The following is a 21,813-nucleotide window of genomic DNA, read 5'->3' as shown; positions in this document are numbered from 1 at the left end:
CCGGCGGCCCGCGCGAGGAGGCGGCCATCTTGAGTGAGGGCAGGGCGCCGCTTCGCCTTCATCCAAGATGGCGGCGCTTTTCTTATTTTCCCTTCGCTTTTAAACGTTTTGGGAGCCCTTTAAATGAAAAGGATAAAACCTCGAGAAGGGAAGAAATCCTATTTCAACGGTTTTTAGGGGCTTTAGCGCCCCCCACACGCATGGGGGGTGCAGAACTACAAATCCCGAGAGGCAGCGGGGCGCCGGCACATGCGCGGTGTGTGCGGTGTTGCTGCCGCACGTGTGCGGCCGAGCGGGCAGTGCGGCCCTGAGGTACCGGCGCCCCCCGAGGGGGCGTCCCGACGGTGAGGGGGGGGCTGTGTTGGGGGGCGGCTCTGTGAGGGGATTTGGGGCAACGCAGGGGGGCTGCTGCCTGCTGGGGGGCTCCTTTCTCTCCGGTACGGGCTTGTGCTGGAAGCTGGGCTGCTGAGCTGAGCCTTTTTTCCATCCTTTTTTAAATTGGGAAGCGCCTTTTTCTCCTTACTCTTTTTCTCTCCTCTTTTTCTTCCCGGATGGGGGATGGGTATTTATAACCTGCGGCAGGGCAATGAGTAGCAAGGTGGACAGAGGGAGATGGGGAATGAGGAACTGTGCAAGGTCCTAAAGTTTACAGAGCTCTCAGAGCCTCACGTTATTAAAATGCTATTTAAAAAAAAAAAAAAAAAGTGGTTATTCTGATGAAAAACATAGCTTACTGTTGTTTTTCTGATGAAAAAATAAATTAAAAAGTTGTTATTGCCTCTCCACATCAACTAGTAATGCTACTTCTTATCAGGCAAAAGCCTGTGATATTAACTTAAAATTATACCTTCGTAAGTGTTTTCGATGTACTCAAATTAGGTACGCAGGATAACAGGTCTGTAAGCATGTTTAGTAGTGTCCTTTCTTAGCATCTCTGAAGTGAGCTAGTGCTTTTGTTTGCCTGATTGGTGAGTGAAGAAAAAGGTGTACTGGGTGCTGTCTGAAACCATGGCTGCAGCAGTGTTTTGGTGGCCATGAACACTGAAGCGATCCTTTCTGTTTCTCACACGTAGGCTGCTCGTTCGTATCCTGGAAAAACTTCATCAGTTATGTTGGTGCCGTTGATGTTGGAGCTGCAAAGTCAACTAGCTTGGGGAAGTTAAAAAAAAGTTCTTCTTTTTGTGCTTTTTTCAGGTTATTTTATTTCGGTTCAAGTCTGCAGTCTGGCTCATCGCACGGTACTTGAAACAATTCTACCAGCACCAACGGTTTGAGGGAGAAGGGAGACGCTTCCCCTGAGAGAAATATCCATCAAATTCCAGTCTGTCTGTGCAAGAGCAAATCCAGGCCGCCCCAGACCCTTTGCTTTCTTGTAAATGTAAGTTCTTTGTACAGAAATGTCACTGCGATTAACTGAACAACGCATGTGATTCTTCAGTATGTTAAGTACAAGCATTCTTTATTTCTGAATGGTCCTAGAACATCTTTGTAGAACAGCACAGCAGCAGACAAACTTTTCCTTTCTCTGTTGTTCACTTCATACTGTGCACAAACATTTCCAGACATATTACTCCAGAACAAAATAGGCTGTAAATTTAAAATTCGTACTAGACATTACTGAAACACTGCATGAGTGTTACAGTAAATCAGCTTTAGTGCTTGTAATATTGAGCATTCTCATGGCCCTCTGATTTAAAGCACTGGTCTGGTATAAGGTTACTCCTTAAAAATTATTGAGGGGGCAGCTTACTACAAGTGAGCTTTATGCTTGATCAGGTATCATCTTGCCTGCTGCCACTGACACAAAGCCAGCATAAGCTATTTCTTTTGTGTTCTGGCTAGCTTAACAAATACCCAGTCATTGACCCAGTGTTTATTCTGTTCTGATGGATGCACTTGATGCACTTGGGTAAGATTGTAATGGCCGTTAAACAATGGCCTGAGAAACTGCAAGCTCGGATACTATTGCATTTGAGTAAGGGTTGTTCTGTTTTGTTTTGTTTTGTTTTCCTATTTAGTTTAAACTACAGCTTCAGTAACCTTATTTAGAGGCAGACCCCAGAAAGCGAAGAGATTAATTTTTGTGCCCTGCTCTTTATGATGGAAAAAATACCGTGAAAAAATTAGCTTATGGTATTAAGGTTTGACTCTTAGGTATTCTTCTGAAGCTTTTGCTATTTCTTGTTACCACCTGCAGCAAAGTGAAACCTGATGTAATGTGCTAATATAGTTTATTGCTTCTTTTTCAGCAAGTGGCAGATTCTGACAGGTAACCAATTCCAAGATCGCAAATCTATTAAAAAATGTGATCGTGTTAGAAGAATGAGCTGTTGCAAATTTTGGCATAGCAGCTTTGCAGAAGTGAGCTACTTTCTGATAGTTGAAAAGCAAAACATGGAGAGCTTCTTAAAAAGAAATGCATTAGAATGATTAGTAGTAAAAATGAGGCCATACAAAATACACTGGCTGAAAACCCAAGAAGGACTGAAAAATTCAAACAGACGTGTACTTTATTAAAAGTACCTTCTTAAGCTCTTACAAATTTCTAGCAAATTGTAGAAACAGTTCCTTGACACTGAATAAAAATGAGAGGTAATAGAGAATTTGGATATATTTCACTCAACATTGTAAAGCTTCCTCAGACATCCATGAAATAAAGCAGGGCAGAAGTTACAGAACGTGGACAATCCAATTTCTCACTGATGTGTAACCTGTCTAAAACAGGTTGCTCTATTTTTTGGCAAAACTTGCACGCTTTCATGGCAATAAAATGGTTGAAATTGTCTGCTTTTGACAGGTTAATTTTGCAGAGGTTGCATGCTATCTGTTTGCACTGTTGATGTTTTATGTACGCTTTTTGTTAGATCAGTTATTATTTGCCCAAGCTTTACAAAGTCAGTGTGAAAAGTGTAAAGCCGGTAAAGAAAAAATGTGGTGTATCTGCCTACTGCTGATTAAACTTCTACAGCTGGCAGGTTTTGTCCTTCACAAGTGAAGAACAATATTTATGGAACCAGAATCCAAGGTCTCACCCTTTTGTTACAAGGTTCCTTGATCTAAACAGCTGCAGCTGGTATCGCCCCACTTTGCAAGTTGTTCTGTGTGACAGATGCCTGCACCCACACTCTGGTGTCCCTGCAGTTCTGCGTGAGTTCAGGATCTGTCCATGCAAAATAACTCCTCCTATCACGTATTTGTCTTCTGTGCTGCCTACGTTTTGGGCAGTGTATGAAGTGCTGTGTAAGAACTGGGGGGGGGGGGGGGGGGGGGGGGGGGGGGGGGGGAAGAAAAAAAGAGTACTGTTAAAAGTATTGTCCAAAGCAAAATGCTGATGTTGACTGGCGATGTGTGTTGTGTGTATTCTTTTGCAGAGGATGGATGGAAGGGAACTTTGTAGTGGTAGGCAGATAACTTTCAGTAGGAGAAAAGGCCTCAATTCTGCAGTTATTGAGCGTTGAATTAAATGCCACAGTTCACGTGTTTGTTTTAGCCGTGTTCATAGACTTCCATGGGACTTAGCGTTGGAGTTATAAAATAGTTTTGAAAGCTATGCCATGAACAATAATTATGGTATACTGGGTTTGTTTTAAAACTTCCTAAGTGTCTTAGAACGTAACTATGGTTGAAACTTCTTTTGGAAAAATAATTTTTGTTTTCCTCTGGTCTTTAAAAGATTTATTTAAGTCTGAAGGTACTTGCAACGTGTCTGATTTCTCTCTGGCTTTCCCAGTCTCAAGACTCCCAATTTCAGCATGCGCTGTGAACTTAATCACACTTACTGTCTCACGTCAATGGGTTTGCTTCATTCTCCTCTACAAAGGGTTGTTTGTTTGTTTCTTATTCCCCGCTCTTACTTTTGGGGGTGGTTTGTTACAGATCAGTTTGTGTGTTTCCTTTCCTGACAGTTCTGGTACTGTTGCTGTAAGAGCACCTTCTGCAGTTTTTGCTACTTGCGGCATCTTTGTGTTTGCTGTTTCAGATTCTGCCAGCCAGCGCTGGTTCTTCTCAGGATCGTTTCCTCTTTCATTAGTTACAGGTTTTTTGTTTTTGTATTGTTTATCTAAATTTTGGTGGTATAAAGTGTATGAAGGCACTTTATGACCATAGTACTTCTTTATTTGGCAAAGGACAAAATGGTTGATGGTGTTTTATGACTCTGAAAATAACTGATTTATTTTTCTACAGGGGCAGATTTTGGTATCCTACAGACTGCTCCTAACAAAAGGAAGAGAACTGTAACTAGTCACAAATGCTTCTTGTCAGAATGAATTTCCTACAGCTACTGTCCAGGAAACCCGAGAGACTGGAAATGGTTTTTCGACTACGATATTGCAAAAAGCAGTTCCCATACATGTGTCTGGCTACCTCTGCTTGTCTTTATAGCAAAAAGAAAAAAGCGAACGGTTATGAACAAGTTGATCAAGAAAAATACAACAGCTTGGTCTATTCTGTTACATCTTACAAAGCCAGTGCCCAAACACCAGAGACGATACTTGAAGAAGACGGTTTGTTATGTGGACAACCACTTAAACACGCACCTCCAAATGAAGCTGAAACAAACGCTCCCAAGAACTGGGTTCCTCTCATAAACCCCAACAAGAGAGCTCCACTTCTTGACAGCGATTCCAGCCTTCCCATGAAAATTGCTTTACAAAAAACAAAAATACCCAGTGTTACCCGTATCCTTCAACAGACCATCCCTCCGCAGCAAGCCTTTTACCTAGAAAGGTGGAAGCAGAAAATGATACTGGAACTTGGGAAGGATGGTTTTGCAGAGTATACTAAAAGTAAGTCTTAGCACAGTGTCATGATGAAGTGGGAGCAATGGTCTGAATAGTTGTCTGGGACACGTTACCAGAGCTGCATTATCCAGCTCTAGAAGTCGAGTGTTTTGAAAGTTCCTTGTTTCCATTTCAGGGGAGAAGAGCATATTATGAGGGCACCTGTTCTCGATGAATATAAGCTCTAATCTTTGCTCTAGGACTGCTAAAACTGATTCAGAAACGAGTGGGGAAACTAGAATTAGACTGTAGACACCCTTTGTTCTGTCCTACCTGCCTCTCCACTATTTCTCTACGTGCTGTTTACAGATAGATATTAGATAGATATCTGTTATATATAGATATATATTAGATAGATATCTGTTTACAAATAGATATTTTCCAGCTGATTTTATTGAGCCTGCCTGCAGATCCAAAGGCACTTTGTAACAGGTGGGAGTGAGCATTCTGAAATTGTATCACCTTGAGTGTTTAAAAAACAGGTCCTGCCAAATATGCTGAAGTTCTTCAGTAACCATTCAGTATGTAGAGTATGTAGAGTACAGCCAGCCCCTTCTGTGAAGTTCAGAGGTTTTAGAGGCTTTCATTTCATAAGGTAGCTCCCCCCAGCTGTGGGACTGAAGAGGATTTGGGGAGACCTGGGGAGCAATAGGTAGGCTCTTGCAGCAAGATTGATAAACATCCTAGTGCTCCTCACATGAACAATTATGCTTTTGGAAAACTGAATATCCTTTGTTTATGCTCTTTTTGAGCTACAAAGTGCTTGACTGAATAAGCTTAGTACGAAGAACTGACACAACCTTATATAGCTGTTTAAAATTGTCTTTGAATTGTTTCTGAGATAAGCCCTTGCTCCTAAGAGCTATGCCCACCCATTTCAGATTTGTTCAGTTCAAATGAACCTGTACAGCAGAAGAAGCAAATGCAGCCAGAAGCCTGGAATGATATTTTTTTCGTTCACAGAAATTCACGTTTTTAATACACAGTAAAACAATGCCTTTTAATAAACAGTAAAATAAAGCTCTTATTCTGTTTCTGCAGAATTAGGGAAAAAAAAAAGTAAAGTAAGCATTAATGTAAGAGAGATAATTTCACTGTTGACACAAGTTATTTTTCTATCTCATTCCCTTCTCCTCCCCACATCCTTAAGTTTTCAGTACAAAAACTGTCTGATTTAAGGGTTTGTTGTGTAATGTCTAATATACAAGTCCATCGTGTATCATGAGTAGTGTCTGAAATGTCGCATCTTTCTTAGATCTTTTCATCCAAGGAGAGCTCTTCCATGCAGCTTTGGAATCTATGTTTTTACCTGAAGACTTGGCAACTAAGGAGCAGGGAGAAGACGCTGCTATTTCTGGCTACTTAACAAGCGTGCAACATGTCTTAAAAGATATCAGTGAAGTCAAAGTTCTGGAAAGCGCAGTTCAGCATGAAACTCTTCAGTATCTGGGCCTGGTAGACTGCGTGGCTAAGTATCGGTGAGGTCCTGGTTCTCTGAGAGACCCGATAATTGGTGCTCTGTGGCACGTGGGAGGCTGGAGCAGCCGCCTTGGTGAGCTGTTGAGGGGAAGCTGGGAAAATCTCTGAGAGGGGGTGAAGTGGATGAACTCAGAGGTGAGCCCACTGACAGAAGCGCCGCTGTTCCTGGTGGAGGATGCCTGACTGAGCAGGGCAGGGTTAGGTGATCCTCAGCAGTCTCCAGGAGCTGCAGCAGGTGTTACTACACCTTGAATTTTGGGATCTAAGCTACCAGTATGGGGGAGACTTCCTTAGACTGGAAGTGATGACGAGCAACAGGACTTCGGGTTGAAATGGGCTGAGTGATACACCTGTCTTTGCTGTGCCATGTCTAATTTCCTGCTGTGACTGATTTTAAGCTAAAACACTGTCCTTTCTTGTTGTCTTATGCAGAGGCCAGTTGTGTGTGATTGACTGGAAGACATCAGAGAAACTGAAGCCGTCTCTGAAGAATACTTTTGACAACCCACTGCAGGTTGCAGCATATGTTGGAGCCATAAATCACGATGCCAATTACGACTTCCAGGTCAGCAGGCCTGCTACCTGCCAAGACAAGCAGCAGTGCCCCTGTTACTTTCATTTCTCCCCACTTACTGTCTCCAGCACCTGCTGGCCGTGATGGAACTGTTGGTAGGATTTGTAACAAAGCAGCCCGGGCTTAGATCAGGTTTAGCTGACATAAAGCTGTACTGTAAAATGATTCCATTACTCTTGCTTATCATGCTGCCATTGCTTGTCAGTAGTATCTTGTCCCTGGTTTTAAGGGAATCCCTGTTCAGGGATGGATGCTTGGTGTCCCAGGAGGTCAGGTGAAATCCCGGTTACTTGACATTTGGCCAGTCCCCAGTGCTTAGTTCTGTATGCTTCTGGTTTGTGTCAGGAGTAGGAAGCGGGAGGAGAGGAAGTGAAGCAAAAGACCTTGCAAACAGGGAAATGGGATGGGAGCACGTTGCTCACGTCATGTGTCGCTTCAAAGACTCCACAGGCAATCTAGCCAGGCCTGCTTGGCCTGAAGGATTGTTATTTCAATGCAAAGCCTTGAAGGGGGGAAAATGTAGAGCAGAAGAGAGCAGGGTAATTCATGGGTTCTGCAAAGGACTTTCTAGGATATTACAGAGATCGGTTTACTGATCTGAAGTGCTTAACAAACATGATCCTTAGAATGCAGTACGGGCAGTAATTCAAGGATTCTGCCGTCAGCCTTCTGACTCCACCACTTTCTCTTCACCCCTGTTGGTTGCTCGGTGTTTGGATTAGAGCTGTTTGTCAAGTATTAAATATTTCAGAACAGGCCTGAGTAAGCGTTCCCACTCAGAGTGATGCTGGAGAATGGCGTCAGTCTGATCATATGACCCCAGGCAAAACCTCGTCAGTCACTGGGAATTTTAACAGCATCTGGAAGGTGTAAGCGGACCCTAAAAAATTGATATTCAGAGTTTGAGTCCTCCAGTTTTCACCCAGGTCAGTCAGAGCTCTGGACTCCCAACATTTGAATGTTAGTCTCCAAGTATCTTACGGTGAATTATTGCTGGGTTTTGTTCCTCGTTTTCTCTCTTTAGATATTTCTTATAAACTAAATATTTCTTATTTAAGATATGAAGGAGCACTTTGTTACTGTGCAGGTGATGGAGCACTGACACAGGCTGCCCAGAGGTTGTGGAATCTCCCTCCTTGGAGATCTTCAAAACCACCTGGACGTGGTCCTGGGCACCCTGCTCCGGGTGTCCCTGCTCGAGCAGAGGGTTGGACCAGCTGGCCTGCGGAGGTCTCTTCCCACCTCAGCTGTTCTTTGAGTCTGTGATATGTATGTGTAAGCTGACATTTTGCAGTCAGGCTTGGTCTCTAAAACCGCTGACTGAAGTTGCGTGTAAATGTTCCATTTCTAACAGCCTCCTGGTTTTAACTGCAGGTCAGTTGTGGACTCATAGTGGTTGCCTATAAGAACGGTTGCCCCGCACATCCGCATTTCATGGATCCAGACCTGTGCTCACAGTACTGGAATAAGTGGCTTCTGCGCCTCGAGGAATACATGGACAGAAACTGACCCAAACTAAGCTATACAAGTGGTCAAGGCAAGTGGTCTGAGCACAGATCCAAGGCACAAATCTTTCTTTTTTTTTAAATCTTTTTTTTTTTTTTAATACTGTAAGTAATATTCTTTTTTTAGTAACTTGAGCTAATTTCTTAATATTGTTTTTCCCCTTAGAAAAAAAAGGAAAGAAAAATCAGAACGGGGAATGCATATTTGCCTAAGTTGTAGGAGACTTCAGTCAGTCGAATTATCCTTTTTTCATTTTTGAGAAAAAGCTGTTGCAGAGCTTGAGACTCTGAAAATGGAATGGGTAAACTAAAGCAAAACAACATCTGCGTTGTCTGTGCTGAGAGAAATGTAAACAATGAATGAATGTAGTAGACTGGGTTTCAGCCAGCTTAGTTCTTGCCCATTTCAAAGATATCTATTAACAGGTCTGTTACTATTTGTTGCTGTAAGAAAAGATACAATTGGGAAAACTGCTCGATGAATTACAACCAAACTCTCGTAAGTGCTTGTTTAAAATACTGAGTAAAAGTTGATTGTATAACAGAAGTGGCTTAGGAACAGAGGGGCAGAACTGTTACACTTAAAAATTTCCAGCAAGTGTTCTGAAAGGTGGGAAGTTTGACTACTTCTGGTAAGCCCTCCTGCAGGTTTCTTAACGGGCTGCGTAGCCCACGTAAAATAAATACGAGAGTGTAAATGGGCTTTGGGCACTAGGTTGTGACCTTACAGTGGGCTCTACAGGCCAGGTCTGCGACTGTCTAGGGCTCTTCTGACCTGGCTGTGGGTCTGCGGGGACAAGGAGCCTTCCCATATGGAACTATCTCCAGGGTCAGGTTGTAGCGTTTGCCAGTGCAAGTACATTTCCTTGTAACAGTCCCAGACTTGTGACTTTGAAGCTGGGCCTTCTGAGGGACAAAGAGCTGCTTTTTTTTTTTTTTTGAATTGTTCTTGTTTGTTTGTTTTCAAATAAGTTTGTGAATAAATGTTCTAAAACAGAAGCGTTACTTTTGAAGCTTGTTTCATAAAATTAAGTTCATAGACACACAGAATAAGCCCTGATGATGTCAGGTGATAGTGCTTTGTGCATTGCAAGCCTGGAAAGCTTTTTTCCTCATCCACTTTTTCTCTGAATTGTAGGTATGAGTTTTCATAATACCACTGAAGATTGCATATAAAAATAAGCCCAACCCCTGAACTTCAAGAAAATCAGCCAGAGCCATATCTAAACAAGCAACAGGCAAGCTTGCTGCTGAAGAAACCTGAGCCTCTGTAGTGTTTAGTCCTCAGCTCCTCTGGAGTACTGCACTGTGGAAACCTGCGCAGTAAACCTTGAGCTGTACTGGTACTTGCTCATTCAAACACTGGTCTGGTGACAGTGTGGTTAATTAGGTTTCTAACTAAAGAGACAAACGTGGAGACTGAGAAGCTAGGTTCAGAGATGGCTGATTACAACAAAGCTGTGTGCGTGCTCAGAAGTTGTACCTGTTTGGCAAGTACATCCCCACATCACAGAATTTTAGCAAGTGGGTAGGCCAACATCACTGAACACAGTCAATTTGCTGTGAAAGGTGGCTCTGGAGGTGCAAAGAAGGTGGGCATAAACAGGAGAGGAGTTGTCTTGGGCAGAAGCAGGAGGTGATAAAATGTTCTGGACTCCATGTGTTGATTGGGATTGGGTAAATCAAGGGAGTACGGAACAGCTGGGCAGCATTGGGATGGGACTGCATCCTCCCTCAGTGCCTCATGCGTACAGCCATTGGGTGTCTCTGGGCTCTGTAAGGTTTCATCCTCATCCTGCCTCCTGCTGAGTGAGGACGAGCCTGGAGCCCGGGCAGCACAGGCACCTGTTGGCTTCACCTGTGGTCATCTGTGTAACAAAAGCCTTCTGCTACGGAAGTTGGCAGCCTATCAGACAATGTCAGATTGTAAAACTATCCTGAAGTCTTGGACGAGCCTGTAACATCAGAGAGCCAGGAGGAGGTAGGCAGTCTTCAAAGAGAATATTGGTAGAAGTTCCTCGTGTCTAGCACTTCTGGAAGCCCGGCTGCCTCAGGCATCCCCGTGTGAGCTCTCAAACAGCTCTGAAGAAGCTGTTGCCAGTTTTGTCCCGTAACAAGACGTTGCCAGTCCCATGCAAACTGAAACCCCCTTTGTCACCAGTTTAAACTAACTCGTCTGACTGTCAAACTGATGTGCCCAAGGCATCTGCTCCGGGGAGTATCTGTCTTCTGCACAAAACAGGTGATGGGGGCAGTCATTGCAGCTGTAGGGTCAGCCTTGTTGGAGCTTTGCTCTCCAGCCAGAGCGGTTTCGATTCTGCTACTTTCTGTTACATACTATTTTGTTCTGCTGCCCTGAGTGCTTTCTTTGAAGCCACATAGAGGACCCACCTCAACCTGTCTGGTTCCTTCAGCAGAGACACAGTTTGGCATAGTGGAGGGAAATCAAAAGCACTGGGTCCTACAACCTTCCACTGACACCACTCAGTTACAGGGGCACTGTCTCAGAAGAACTGAGGATCAGCGCGTAAGCTTTAGATGTTTTTGCAAAGTATCTTGTAATTTACCTCAGATGCTTTTTCTTCCATGGACTTGCTATTTATTGAAGTATTCTGCAGACTTTCCTGTTACATAGATTACAAGTTTGTTCTTTACACAGTAGCGTCACTTTATTATCATCATTTTCAAGGTCCCAAGCACCCACAGTTGTGCTGAATAAAATACTTATATCTTTAGAAACCCTAAAAGCTCTTCCCTGCAAGAACTCAAGCATATGTCTGTACAAGACCAAGGCATCTTGAGAGGTTTTTTGTTTTGTTTGATTCTCAGAATCTTACCATTTTAGTAGCAACGATTATTCTGGTCCTGGCCATGACTCTGTTTCAGGTCTGTTATGGTTCAGCTTTTGTTTCAACGTATACAGAACGTGGCGTGATCTTCACCAAAAGTACAGCTTTATTTTGAAACACAAATGACTTTGGGGGTATTTAAAAATGAACACCATTAATTATGATGCATTTAAGTTAATTAAAACCTGTTTAGCAGCTGTGTCCATTAAGACATGAGACAGATGAATAACATGTGCTTGGCCCAGCATAACCTGTGATTGCTGAGGAAGTTGCCACCCCACCCTGACTTTCCTAACTTAGACACCCAAGTGCCCAGGAAGGGCTGCAGCAACTTCTGAAGAGGTTTAAAGTGTCAGGAAGTTTCAGCAACAACAGTTACAGCACCTCTACTTTTTTTTTTTTTACTTTTTAATCCCTGAATTTGCACTTGATGGTCCCTATAGCGCTACCATCTCGGTTGTCCTAGGTCAACAGGAGCTGGAGCAGGAATAGAAGGGGAGTCTGAAAACAACAAAGGCATCGTACCAGTCCCTCATCATCATCACCACCTTCTTCCCTGGTAGCATCAGTCTCACCAGGAGCCATTTAAACTGATGGTGATTACACATGAGGGGCCAGATACATGCGTATAGTTTTGCATTGATCTTGTGAGGCAGACAGCCTAAGTTGTGCTCTTAACTGCATTGCGCAGCTCTGTTGGACTAACTAAAGGCACCTGATTTTTAAAAATTTAAAAAAAACAACACACACACACATGCACACCATAAAATACACACAAAAATGCATTTCAATGTGACAGAAAATATAAATCTTCAAGTCATTAAAGTGTTTTCTTTGAGTTTCTGGCTTGATATTGATGTATGTTAAGAGAATGTGGTAATAATCAAATGTGGTAATAATCCCCAAAGCATGCATAACACGTCCAGGGAAGTCAGAGTTAAGGTTACACACTTAAATCTAAATATGATAAAATGAGTTCACAGCTTAAAGTACCTAGAACGTGACCGTAAGGCTGCCCTGGAATGTCGCTTGCTAGAAGAAGAAAGTTTAGGAGAGGAAAATGTTCCGCGTCCTTTTTAAATAAAGTTTCATCTCGCCTTGGGTCACGGCTCTGGAAATCATTAGTTTACTGCACGGGGGGTCAGAGCTAAGGTTATTTGCACATTTAAACTTAGGTACCGATACAATGTATTCCTGTTTGTAAGCTCATTTTAATTATTTTTGCACATGAGAACGATGTACTCGTAGCTGCTCTTACGTGGCCCCTCTCACCCAAACCTCTCAAAGGCAATTTTTACAGGAGGTAACTGTTGTCGTCTTTAAGAAATGCACTGGGGAACGGTGAACTGAGTGGTCAGCAGCCATTCGGATGCGTAGCAGAGCTGAAACAAAGCAGGTCACCTGAATGCCAGTTCAGTAAATGCTCCATCAAATAGGTGACAGCCCCTTCCAGTCTTTCCATTTTTTGACCAGACAGATGTTTGCATCACGTGTGGGAATATTTCTTTCAAGTTGAGGTTCTGCCAGGATCAATAGAGTCCCGTTAACAAAAGCATCCCTTTTCTTTCAGGGATTTCCTCCAAAATAGTTTTAAAAAAAAAATAATAATATATATGTAGTCCTACATGTAAACTTCATTCCTGCAGCCCACTGTAATCCACTGTGTTATTCATCCTTGTCGTCGTCTTTGGAGTTCCTCTGCAGGACAGGGCTCAGTTTGTTTTGCAAAACTGCCGCGAGTTTTTTTGAGGTTTTTTTCAGGAAAGCACTGCCAGGGTGAACGTTACTGACGTGCAGGTACAGGTCCTCCTGCGTGGGGCCGGTGTAGCCGCAATCCTCGCACACGTAAAGTTTATCTCGCCTCTGTTTGTAGGCATATTGCTGCTGCACCCCGTGAATCTTCTTAAGGTGGGATTCCAGGGAACACCGCTGGGTAAATGCTTTGTTGCAAACCTCACATTTGTAAGGACGAATTCCTACAACATCAAAAGACAGCGATTACTCTTCTGGTTTACATTTATTACAGCCGAGTGAGGAATCAGCTAAGGGAAAGTCTTTGTCTTAATAGATATTGAGCAAATTCCTAGCAATAGGTAGCTGCTCTAAGGAAACTCTAAATAGGACATTTTACTTTTAGGCTAAAATTTTCAGGAACGGTTTGAGATATTTGGGAATATAGAAATGTTTTGATAAGGCTCAGGCAGATGCTGAAGCTAACAGGTGCCCATCAGTGCTTTGATCCCAAAGAACAAACCATTATCCGCTCTGGTATAACTTACTCCTTAAAATGCCTGACTTGAAATTTTAGTCCTGTGATTAGGTAAAACCGTCGGTTCCAGCTAACCCTTCATCTTGGCATTTGCAATGAATGAAATCTTGTATCTCGGTAAGTTGTTAATTTTTCTCTTTTAGTGAGCAACGCTTAATAACGCTTCGGTGGATGGCTGCCAAACACGAGCGTTCAGCGATCGCAGCACTTCAAACAAGCAAGACTGTTTTCACAGGATAGAGTTTTAATTATTGGGCTTACAAGCTCGGGTTCTAGAAAAGAAGTGCATTAAGATGAAAGAAAGACGTATGCGTGCTCCGGAGAAGGAAGAAGGGGCTGGCTTGTGATTTGAATGCCTGAACAGTTTCATTATAAAAGAGACCGAGCAGTGGAGCATCCATTTTATCACCAGTCAGCACTGATTTAACAACAACCACCCCCCCAGCACTTGAAGGGAAAATACTTCAGGGTTTACCAACGCTAGAAAAACCCAAACACTGTTGTGATTTTACTTATTAGGGAGTAGCTCAGTAAATTTTCAAGCAAAGACCAGCCTTAAAGCTGACACAATGTTAGCCCAAACCCTCTTTTTCTTCAATGGAAAGAGCGTGGAAGATCAGACCTAGGGTAACAGGCAGGCAAAAAAGGGTGAAGTGTAAAGCAGCGGACGGCTTTAACTTTGTAAGCGAATTGTGTTCACAACTCACTTGCTGTAATCTTTACCAGAAATCCAAGCTCATTCGGAGTTCCAAGAAGCATCTTGATGCTGAGATGGGTTGCCCCTCTCAGCATCTGCACGGGTCTAGACCTATATCAGCTGATCAGGAACTGTACCTCTTCATTTTTAAATTCCCTTTAACTGCATATATTAGTTACTTTTTAACATTTAACTCTGCTTATGCTGTGAACCTCGACTGGCAGGCTCAGGTTTCCCACCCTGTGACACTACCCTGCTGTTGCAAAGTCCAGTTACAAACAATTCCCACCGGGACACTGAAATTCAATAAAGCAGGTGTAGACCAGCACCTGCTGCGACAGAATAAAGCCCACGCTACCGCTCCCAGCCCCAGTATTCGAACATCGCCCAGCTTCCCTCAACAGCAATCGACTTCGACAGGAAAGAAAAAAAAAAAAAAAAAATCACAACTGTGGCTCTTGGCAAACAACCCAAACCAGCCCAAAACATCGGCTCTGGCCAGTGCATTCAAATCAAAAGGGGCGGCATCGTTTTTGCGAGGTCCACTGCTAAGGAGCAGCTCCCAGCGGACCTGCTGCGCCGCTAGCAGTGCACCTGCTTAATTCTGCCTCATCCCATAAGCAAAGGAAAAGGGCACTGCAGAGCAACCCCAAGCAACCAGCAGGTCCTGTAGGCAACGGCAAATGCGGAAAGGTGGAGCGCGCCCAGGAGATGTGGCTGCCTCTTCTGGGTGCCCTGCAGTGCAAATTAAAAGCCTCCTGAGCGCAGCCAGCCTGGCTTGCCAGAAAGCGCCTGTTTGGTGAGGATGGACTTGAAGGGCGTTTAAACCACCGCTTCCACTTTGAGGGGAAAAAAAAGGAAAAAAAAAAAAAAAAAAAAAGCAGCCTTCCCCATGCTCCAGGTTAACACAAGCGCTTCTGTGAAGGGGTGAGCACCCTACTTCCAGTGTCTGAAACGCTTTGCTTTGACCCAAGTTCATTCAGAATGAGGACAGACCCTCACGGATCTGATTTTTAAATCGTCGCAGGGTAAAAACCAGCCTCGTAAACTCCTGCCTAAGGTAAGACAAGTTCAGCACGCAGGCACGGGACTGTGCAGCGCTGCTTGCGGGCTGCCCACGGGCGTGTCGCCTGGCTTCCCAAAAGCCGGAGGCGCAGCGTGAGCCACGTTCTGCTTTCTCCAGACAGCGCCAAAAATCGCACCACAGCCCCTTTCCACACAGCCCAGCCCGCAGGGACGGTTCGCACCACGGCAGGAGAAACTGCTGCTCGTTTCCTCTAGAGGGCAAAGCGTTTTCACCCAGCGCCTGCCCACGCTCACCGGCGCGCGCTCGGCTGGGGCTGGCGGGAGCCAGGCGTGCCGGGAGATGGGCTCACATCGTTCCCTTTCCTCCACCACATCGCTGCTATTTTATTTATTTTTTTGTTAATTTTGCTTTACCTTGGTTTCGCATTTTCCCCTTGGAGGCTTACCCTCCCCTCCTGTCCCTGTCCCGTCTCACCCCTTTCTCGCACCCCCCACCGAGCAGCCCAGAGCCCCCGGGTACAGCAAGCTCACCAGTGTGGGTCCGGACGTGCCTTTTCAGATCAAAGGTGTCGTTGAAGCCTTTCCCGCAGAAGGTGCACAAGTGTCTCTTCACCTGGCTGTGGCACTTGATGTGGCGGTTGAGCATGCGCTGCAGGCGAAAGCCCTTGCCACACAGCTCGCAGGAGTGCACCGTCGCATCGTTACAGGTGCCCGTGGTGAACTGGGGAACGGAACAGGACCGGGTGAGTAGGTATCGACATGGCAAAGACAAAAAAAAAAAAAAAAAAAAAAGAAAAAAAAAAGGGGGGGTGGGAGGGGGGTGCTGGCTCATTGTTTACGTTAAAAAACTCTGGGGATAAATTCAAAATGAAAAGTGAAAGCATTTGGGAGACCTCTGCTTGCCCTGCAGTAAGGTACCCGGGGCAGACGTCAGGCGGACACGGCCCTACCGGGGAGCGAGCGGCACCTGCGGGAGCGCTGGACGCGGCTGCAGGCGCAGCAGACCTCATGCCTAAGCAGCAGCCCCCTCTCCACCGCCTGCTGGCCCCCTCCTGGGCTGTGCCGCGAGCCCCCCAGCAGTAGGGACCCTCCGCCAGCCACATCCAGCACGCCTGCTTCGGCCACGAGCCCCTCGCCACCGGGCAGCGAGCGTTCCCTGCCGGCAGCACCTCCGCTACTCGCGCTTCTCCCCGCTGCCTGCCTCGACGAGCAGCGGTGACCGCTCGCGCTCACGCTGCCAGTGCCCGGCTCGGCGAGGTTAAAAAAAAGCAGCTGTGTCGGCACAGGGGCATTGCAGGGGATGGGGAAGTTCAGCTCGGTGCCGGCGTGGCCGTGTACGGCAAGCTCAGCTTGAATCCCTCCCCGGCTGAATGAGACCGAGGAGCGGACACAAATAAAAGCCCCTTGGACTGCAGGAGGAGCATCGGGAGAGGGAGCAGCGCTGCCACGCCGAGCTGATGTTAATTCACAACTCAAGGCTGTGGGAGATGCTACGATGCCCTGCAGCTTCCCCTTCAGAGATGCTCCCGCACGCTGCCACGTCTTCCCTGGGGATGTCCCGCCACAGACCTCCCTGCAAACATCGCTGGTTTCTGCTGGAGGTTTTTCACCCAAAAAAAAAAAAAAAAAGTTAATGGTGTTTCTGGCTGCGCAGGTAAATTTGGAGAGATAAACTGAAGCAAGGTTGTGCTGACTCAGTGGAGACTAAAACAATGGCACTAATCTCCTCCCATCGGTCCCCGTTGCTGGTTAATTAGCTTGAGAGTGTCATTATGGGTTAATCTCCTCATTCCCATTTCTAATACCAAAAATATTGCACCAACTCCATGACCTAACTTGACTAAGGGAGACATTGATGATTCAGCTCTTGGGAAGAGCATTCCTTACAATGAAAGTTTACTGTCTGGAATATGCAAATACTTCATTATTATTTTAATTATCCTTGGGGCAGACGATGTGCTCACTGCTAGCCACTCGAGCCAGGTGAAAGCAAGCAGAGCAGCAGCACCACACACACGGCATCGGCACTCGGGGTGCTTTTGGCAAGTTTCTGTGGCATTCGTAGAAAACCTAACTCTGCAGAAACAAGGTTAACTACACAGGTCCTCTCCGTGGATTTCGATGTAATTTTTGCTAGCAGCACAAACTAAATTATAAGAAGTGGGCTCAACTCAAACAGCAGCGAAGCATGAAAAGAGGAATAGGTTTGGGGTTTCTTTTTCCTGAAGAGCCAGTTATTTTTCCTGCTCCTCCTCCTTCACTTACTCATGAAGTAACGTTACCTGAAATGGTTTGTAAAAGCCAAAAAAAAAAAACCAACAAGCTAGCTGTGAGACATCGAGATGTGAAACTAGAGGGGCAGCAGAGGGAGAAGTACGTTGGGCAACAGGTAGGGCTCCACCTCACCACGGCTGCATATAAGGAGAGGAAAACCGCAGTGTTCATCACAAGATTGACAATGCCATGGCTGAAACTCTGTAATCCCCACACAGACAGCAGGAACATTTACAGCTCTGTCCAGCAGAGCAGCAGCCAGGGTTTAACGAGGTGCTAACTAGCCATGGCTAAAGGCATCTCCTCCTTCCCAGCACACGGGTGGCCTGGGGGCCTGGCTCCACCTCAAGGGGCAGCTGGCATGCTCGCAGATGGACATGGTCCTGTGTCTCACATCACACCATGCATCCCACTGCACATCCCACCCCACCGTGCAGGAGTTTGGGGTCTGAGCGCCCTGAGGAGCCCACTCCCCAGTTGCCCTCACCACCTTTGGGGTGAAAGCACCGCTCTGCCCCACTGGCCCTGCCCAGGGGACCCAGCCTGTCACGGCTCCTGCCCGTGGGCTTCCCACGTTGAGATAAGCGCTCCCTTTCAGCCGAGAACCCTGCGAGGTGCCAACAGGACCTCTCCCAGGCGCTGCCCTGATAAGCCACGAGGGCATGGGGCTGGAAGAAGCCTCACCGAGGGGGTGGCCGCGCAGCCACCACCTGGGAGAAGGGCTCTGGAGGAGGCCTGGCGCTGAGGGCCAGATCCACCCCCGTCCCACGGGGCACGACTCCTCACGCTGGTGCTTCCTGCTGGGTTCGGAGCTGCGGCGGGCCCGTGGCCAAGCAGGTCAGGGGCGGCACGGCCCGGGCAGGGCTAAGGGAAGGCAAAGGGCGCTGGAAGATTACGGTACATCGCTTGCGAGGCTCGTCCCAACGCCGCCATCCTGCTCCTGGGGGGCGACTGCCTCGGTTTGCGGGCTGGGTGCTGGCACCTCGGACTAACGGAGCTGAGCTCGGCGCCTGGTGCCCCCCACCAGCCGCCCTCAACATGGGGTCACCACACGGGGCCACCCGTGCCAGTTACCTTGATTTTCGACCTGACCACGGGGCGCTTCACGGCCAGGTCCAGCAGCATCCCCCCGGCCGTGCCCAGGTCTGCGGGGGCCGGCTGCGGCGTGGGGGGGTCGCTGGGCTCGGCGTCCCTCGTCCCGCTGCTGCCGCTGCTCTCCAGGCTGCAGCTGTCTTCGTAGCCGAGAAGGACGCAGCCGATGCCGCCTGCAGCGGGGCCGAGGGCGGGGATGCAGAGAGACCAAGAGTGGAGCGGGATGAGAGCGGGACGGGGCGAGGGAAGGGGAGCAGAGGTGGCGTGAGGGGAGCGGGGGGCAGCGGGACGGGGCCCCCCCGAGGCCGTGCCGTGGGCAGGGGCTGTTTAACCTGCGGGCGGGCCCCGGGGCTGCTCGCTCCGCAATCGGAAACTCAAACACGGACGGTCCCAAAGTTCAAACAAGCCAGCTCCGCTCCGCCGCCTGCCCGTTATACCCGGGGCAAGGGCAGGCGAGGAGGAGGAGGAGGAGGAGGAGGAGGAGGAGGAGGAGGAGGAGGAAGAGGCAGCGGGAAGGGGGGAAGCCGGGAGGACCCCCAACCCCTTCTCCCCCCCCACCACACCACCCCATACCTCCCACCCCAATACGGGGGGCTCCCAAAACACCCCCGGGGATGGGGGTGCGAGGCTCGGGGCCCCCCTCCCCACCGGGCCGCCTCCCGGCTCCCCACCGCCCCCTTTCCCCGGGGGGCAGCGGGCTCGGGGGGTCGCCCCCCGGGGACAAAACGGGGGTCCGGCGGTGCCTCACCTGGGATGTAGGTGTCGGCTCGCTCCTCGTCGGGCAGCCCAGCCCAGCTCCGCACGGCCGGCTGCGGGCTCCGCCGCTTCACCAGGAAGGCTCTGGGCATGGCGAGGGCAGGGGGCACGGCTCGGCACGGCTCGGCACGGCTCGGCACGGAGCTCTTCCCCCCCGCCGGCGGCCGCAACCCCGGCGGGGAGCGGGCACCGCGCTGCCGCCCGCACCGGGCCCGAGGAGCGGGGAGGGGAAGGGGAGGGTGCGAAAAAAAAAAAAAAAAAAAAAAGTGGGGGGGGAGAGAGAGAGAGAGAGAGAGAGAGAGAGAGAGAGGGGAGGAGGTGGTGTTGGGGGGGGGGGGGTGGGGGGGGGTGGGAGGAAAGTTTCATAAGGTGGAATAGAAAAATGCACCAGGAAACTTGGGAAGGAGCATGCGTGCTGCAAACATAACGGTGTCAACAAGTCTGCTTACCTGTCCGACCGGTTGGAGCGGCTGAGCTTTGTTCCAGCCCTTCCTAAGGCATGAATGTTTGCAAAAGAATTTCACGTCTGAAAATTAAGAAGAAAAAAAAAAAAAAAAAAAAGGGATTTTTAAAAAAAAAAAAAATAAAATAAAATAACAACCCGCTGCTGCCTCACCCGGAGCCCCCTCGCTGGCGGCGGCGGTGCCCCCCACCCATGGGTGCTGGGCCGGGGTCCCGCCGGCGCTGCCCACCCCGGGGTGCCGGGGAAGCGGCTGGGCTTGTCCTCGGGGCAGCAGCAGGCAGGGAAAGTTGTTGGTGTTATTATTTTTTCTTAATGACAAGCTTTTCTTCTGGGAAGGAGGAAAAAAAATTAAAAAAAAAAAAAAGAAAAGGCTTTATTTCTTTATTTTGTTGCAGTCGTTCGTTTCAAATGAAAAGCGTGTCAAGGCCTCGGTCTTTTCTCTCTATCCTTCCCCCCCACCTTTTTTTTTTTTTTTTTTATTTGCCTCTTGTCCTCTCCCCCCTCTTCCCGAAGTGGAAATGAAACAAAAGAAAAGAGGACGGGTGGGGGGAAGGAAGCAAGAGAAACAGAAGAAAACCCACAAAACTGCACTGAAAAGTCTCCGAGCGCCGCAGAGCCCGCGCATGGAGTGTCCTTGAATATTTAACAACATTCAGGGGTGCTTTCTCCTGCCCTGGGCCTGTTATTTCCAAGCCTTCCTCCCCGGGCACATCCTCGCAGGCTGCTGGGGCTGCGCACGGAGAGCTCCTTCCCCGCACGGGGAGGCCTTGCGGACGGCATCGCTCCCCCCCAAAATTGCCATTTTCCTCCCAAAGAGCAAAAGGGCCATTGGGAGATGACGGGGGTCTCGCTGTTTGGTGGCAGGGGCCAGAGCTGGGGCTTTCTGGAAAGGACTTGCCCTCGAATGCAGCAGGTCCTCGTGTGTCCATCCAGACCCCGGGGTGAGGACCTCCAGCATTTGGTGGGCGATGGCCCCAGCCCCTGAGCAGAGCCACCATCAGGTGCCGCATGGCCGGGCTCAGGGCTGAGCATCCCAACCCCTGGTGTTCCCAGCCAGGAGCTGCGTTTCAGTAGGGACCCCCCTGCTGCTCCCCGGGGACACCAGAGCACCCGTGAGCACTGGGGGAGAAGCGACCCGAGCGTGCCTTCGGGGGGATACCGCACATAAACCTCCTCTTTCTGTCTTTCTCTTTAAGGCTATGTAATTTCTCTGTTATGTCTGCGATTTTGCTCCAGGTCAAGACACAACTACACGGGTTTTAATTGATTTTTTGCAACGCTTTCAACTTGAGGTTTCTTTTATTTTAACCACTCCTTGTCTTTTAAGCCAACAGAGGCAGCAAACGTCATTAATCACAACACTCCTGAATGAAGAGCTTGCTGTGACTACTTCAGCGTGTTCTTGGCTTTTTCAAACCCTGCTTTGAGGTTCCCACTCAGCGAGGTACCGGAGCACGCTCTTCAGTTTAATTGGGTGCTCCAAGTCAGACGTGCACTTACACGCACGGCTGAATCAGGAACTTTATTATTATTATTATTATTATTATTATTATTATTGGCTCTGGAGCCCTAATGAGCAGTCAGGGCTGCTGTGTGCCTGGAGTTGATGGCACAGGGAGGAGAGGAGGTCCTGCAGCCTCTGGCAAGGCGAGAGGAGAGGGATGGAGAGGCGGCATGGGGAGACACTGCCTGGATCAGATGGAGCACCTTGCTGGTGGTGGGGGAAATACAGACTGACCGTGCCTTGGTGTTGTTTGGGCTTAGCCCACTCTGCTCTGCTTGCAGCATTTTTGCCCCAAACTGGCAGCAGAGCTTTGGGGACACAAGGGGAAAGGGGCTGGGAGCGTCCCCCGTCCGGCTCCTGGACGCTCAGGGAAGGAGCAAGAGGGTGAGCATCACTCTGGCACCACTCACTGGTTCAGACGCCTCTAAGCCCATTGGGAAGCGGAAGACAAATGCTGCCTTGCCTAAAAACACCATTCCTAGCTGTTATTTAATCACGCGTCACCTGGTGTCCTTCCCCACCAGCCGCTGCAGAAACGTTACGC

The 21,813-nt window shown here is 48.0% G+C and overlaps 2 protein-coding genes across 4 annotated transcripts; one reads left to right on the top strand and one right to left on the bottom strand.

The window, feature by feature from the left end:
* Window positions 1–10: 10 nt before the first annotated feature.
* Window positions 11–8,371, top strand: MGME1 (mitochondrial genome maintenance exonuclease 1). Of its 3 annotated transcripts, XR_007707958.1 has the most exons (7): window positions 61–344; window positions 1,195–1,378; window positions 4,186–4,787; window positions 6,037–6,259; window positions 6,693–6,825; window positions 7,922–8,103; window positions 8,209–8,371. XR_007707958.1 is itself a non-coding variant. In XM_035557539.2 (6 exons), the coding sequence occupies exons 3-6, from the start codon at window positions 4,250–4,252 to the stop codon at window positions 8,341–8,343; spliced, it is 1,029 nt and encodes a 342-aa protein (XP_035413432.1). In that variant the 5' UTR covers window positions 11–344; window positions 1,195–1,378; window positions 4,186–4,249; the 3' UTR covers window positions 8,344–8,371. The 3 variants fall into 3 exon arrangements, 2 of the variants coding, with proteins under 2 accessions (XP_035413432.1, XP_035413440.1); XM_035557539.2 differs by lacking the exon at window positions 7,922–8,103 and having other exon boundaries at window positions 11–344; XM_035557547.2 differs by lacking the exon at window positions 7,922–8,103 and having other exon boundaries at window positions 27–312.
* A 4,482-nt stretch (window positions 8,372–12,853) lies between these two features.
* On the bottom strand, window positions 12,854–19,636 carry OVOL2 (ovo like zinc finger 2). Its single transcript, XM_035557562.2, has 5 exons — window positions 19,617–19,636; window positions 19,295–19,554; window positions 18,529–18,719; window positions 15,712–15,901; window positions 12,854–13,164 (listed from the first exon to the last, which is right to left on the bottom strand). Exons 2-5 carry the CDS (start codon window positions 19,392–19,394, stop codon window positions 12,854–12,856), a joined length of 792 nt encoding a protein of 263 aa, XP_035413455.1. The 5' UTR covers window positions 19,395–19,554; window positions 19,617–19,636.
* Window positions 19,637–21,813: the final 2,177 nt, after the last annotated feature.

The sequence above is a fragment of the Cygnus atratus genome, chromosome 3 (genome assembly GCF_013377495.2).
Source record: "Cygnus atratus isolate AKBS03 ecotype Queensland, Australia chromosome 3, CAtr_DNAZoo_HiC_assembly, whole genome shotgun sequence".
NCBI classification, from domain to species: domain Eukaryota; kingdom Metazoa; phylum Chordata; class Aves; order Anseriformes; family Anatidae; genus Cygnus; species Cygnus atratus.
The sequence above is the reverse complement of the archived record's forward strand: the minus strand, read 5'-3'. Positions and strand labels throughout refer to the sequence as shown.

Excerpts from the sequence above, each read along its gene's own strand:
- MGME1 (XM_035557539.2), top strand. The coding sequence starts at position 4,250 with ATGCTTCTTGTCAGAATGAATTTCCTACAGCTACTGTCCAGGAAACCC. Across the intron at positions 6,260-6,692 it reads GACTGCGTGGCTAAGTATCG|AGGCCAGTTGTGTGTGATTG; the intron begins GTGAGGTCCTGG and ends TGTCTTATGCAG. Across the intron at positions 6,826-8,208 it reads ATGCCAATTACGACTTCCAG|GTCAGTTGTGGACTCATAGT; the intron begins GTCAGCAGGCCT and ends TTTTAACTGCAG.
- OVOL2 (XM_035557562.2), bottom strand. The coding sequence starts at position 19,394 with ATGCCCAGAGCCTTCCTGGTGAAGCGGCGGAGCCCGCAGCCGGCCGTG. Across the intron at positions 15,902-18,528 it reads TGGTCAGGTCGAAAATCAAG|TTCACCACGGGCACCTGTAA; the intron begins GTAACTGGCACG and ends TCCGTTCCCCAG. Across the intron at positions 13,165-15,711 it reads GCACGTCCGGACCCACACTG|GAATTCGTCCTTACAAATGT; the intron begins GTGAGCTTGCTG and ends TTGATGTTGTAG.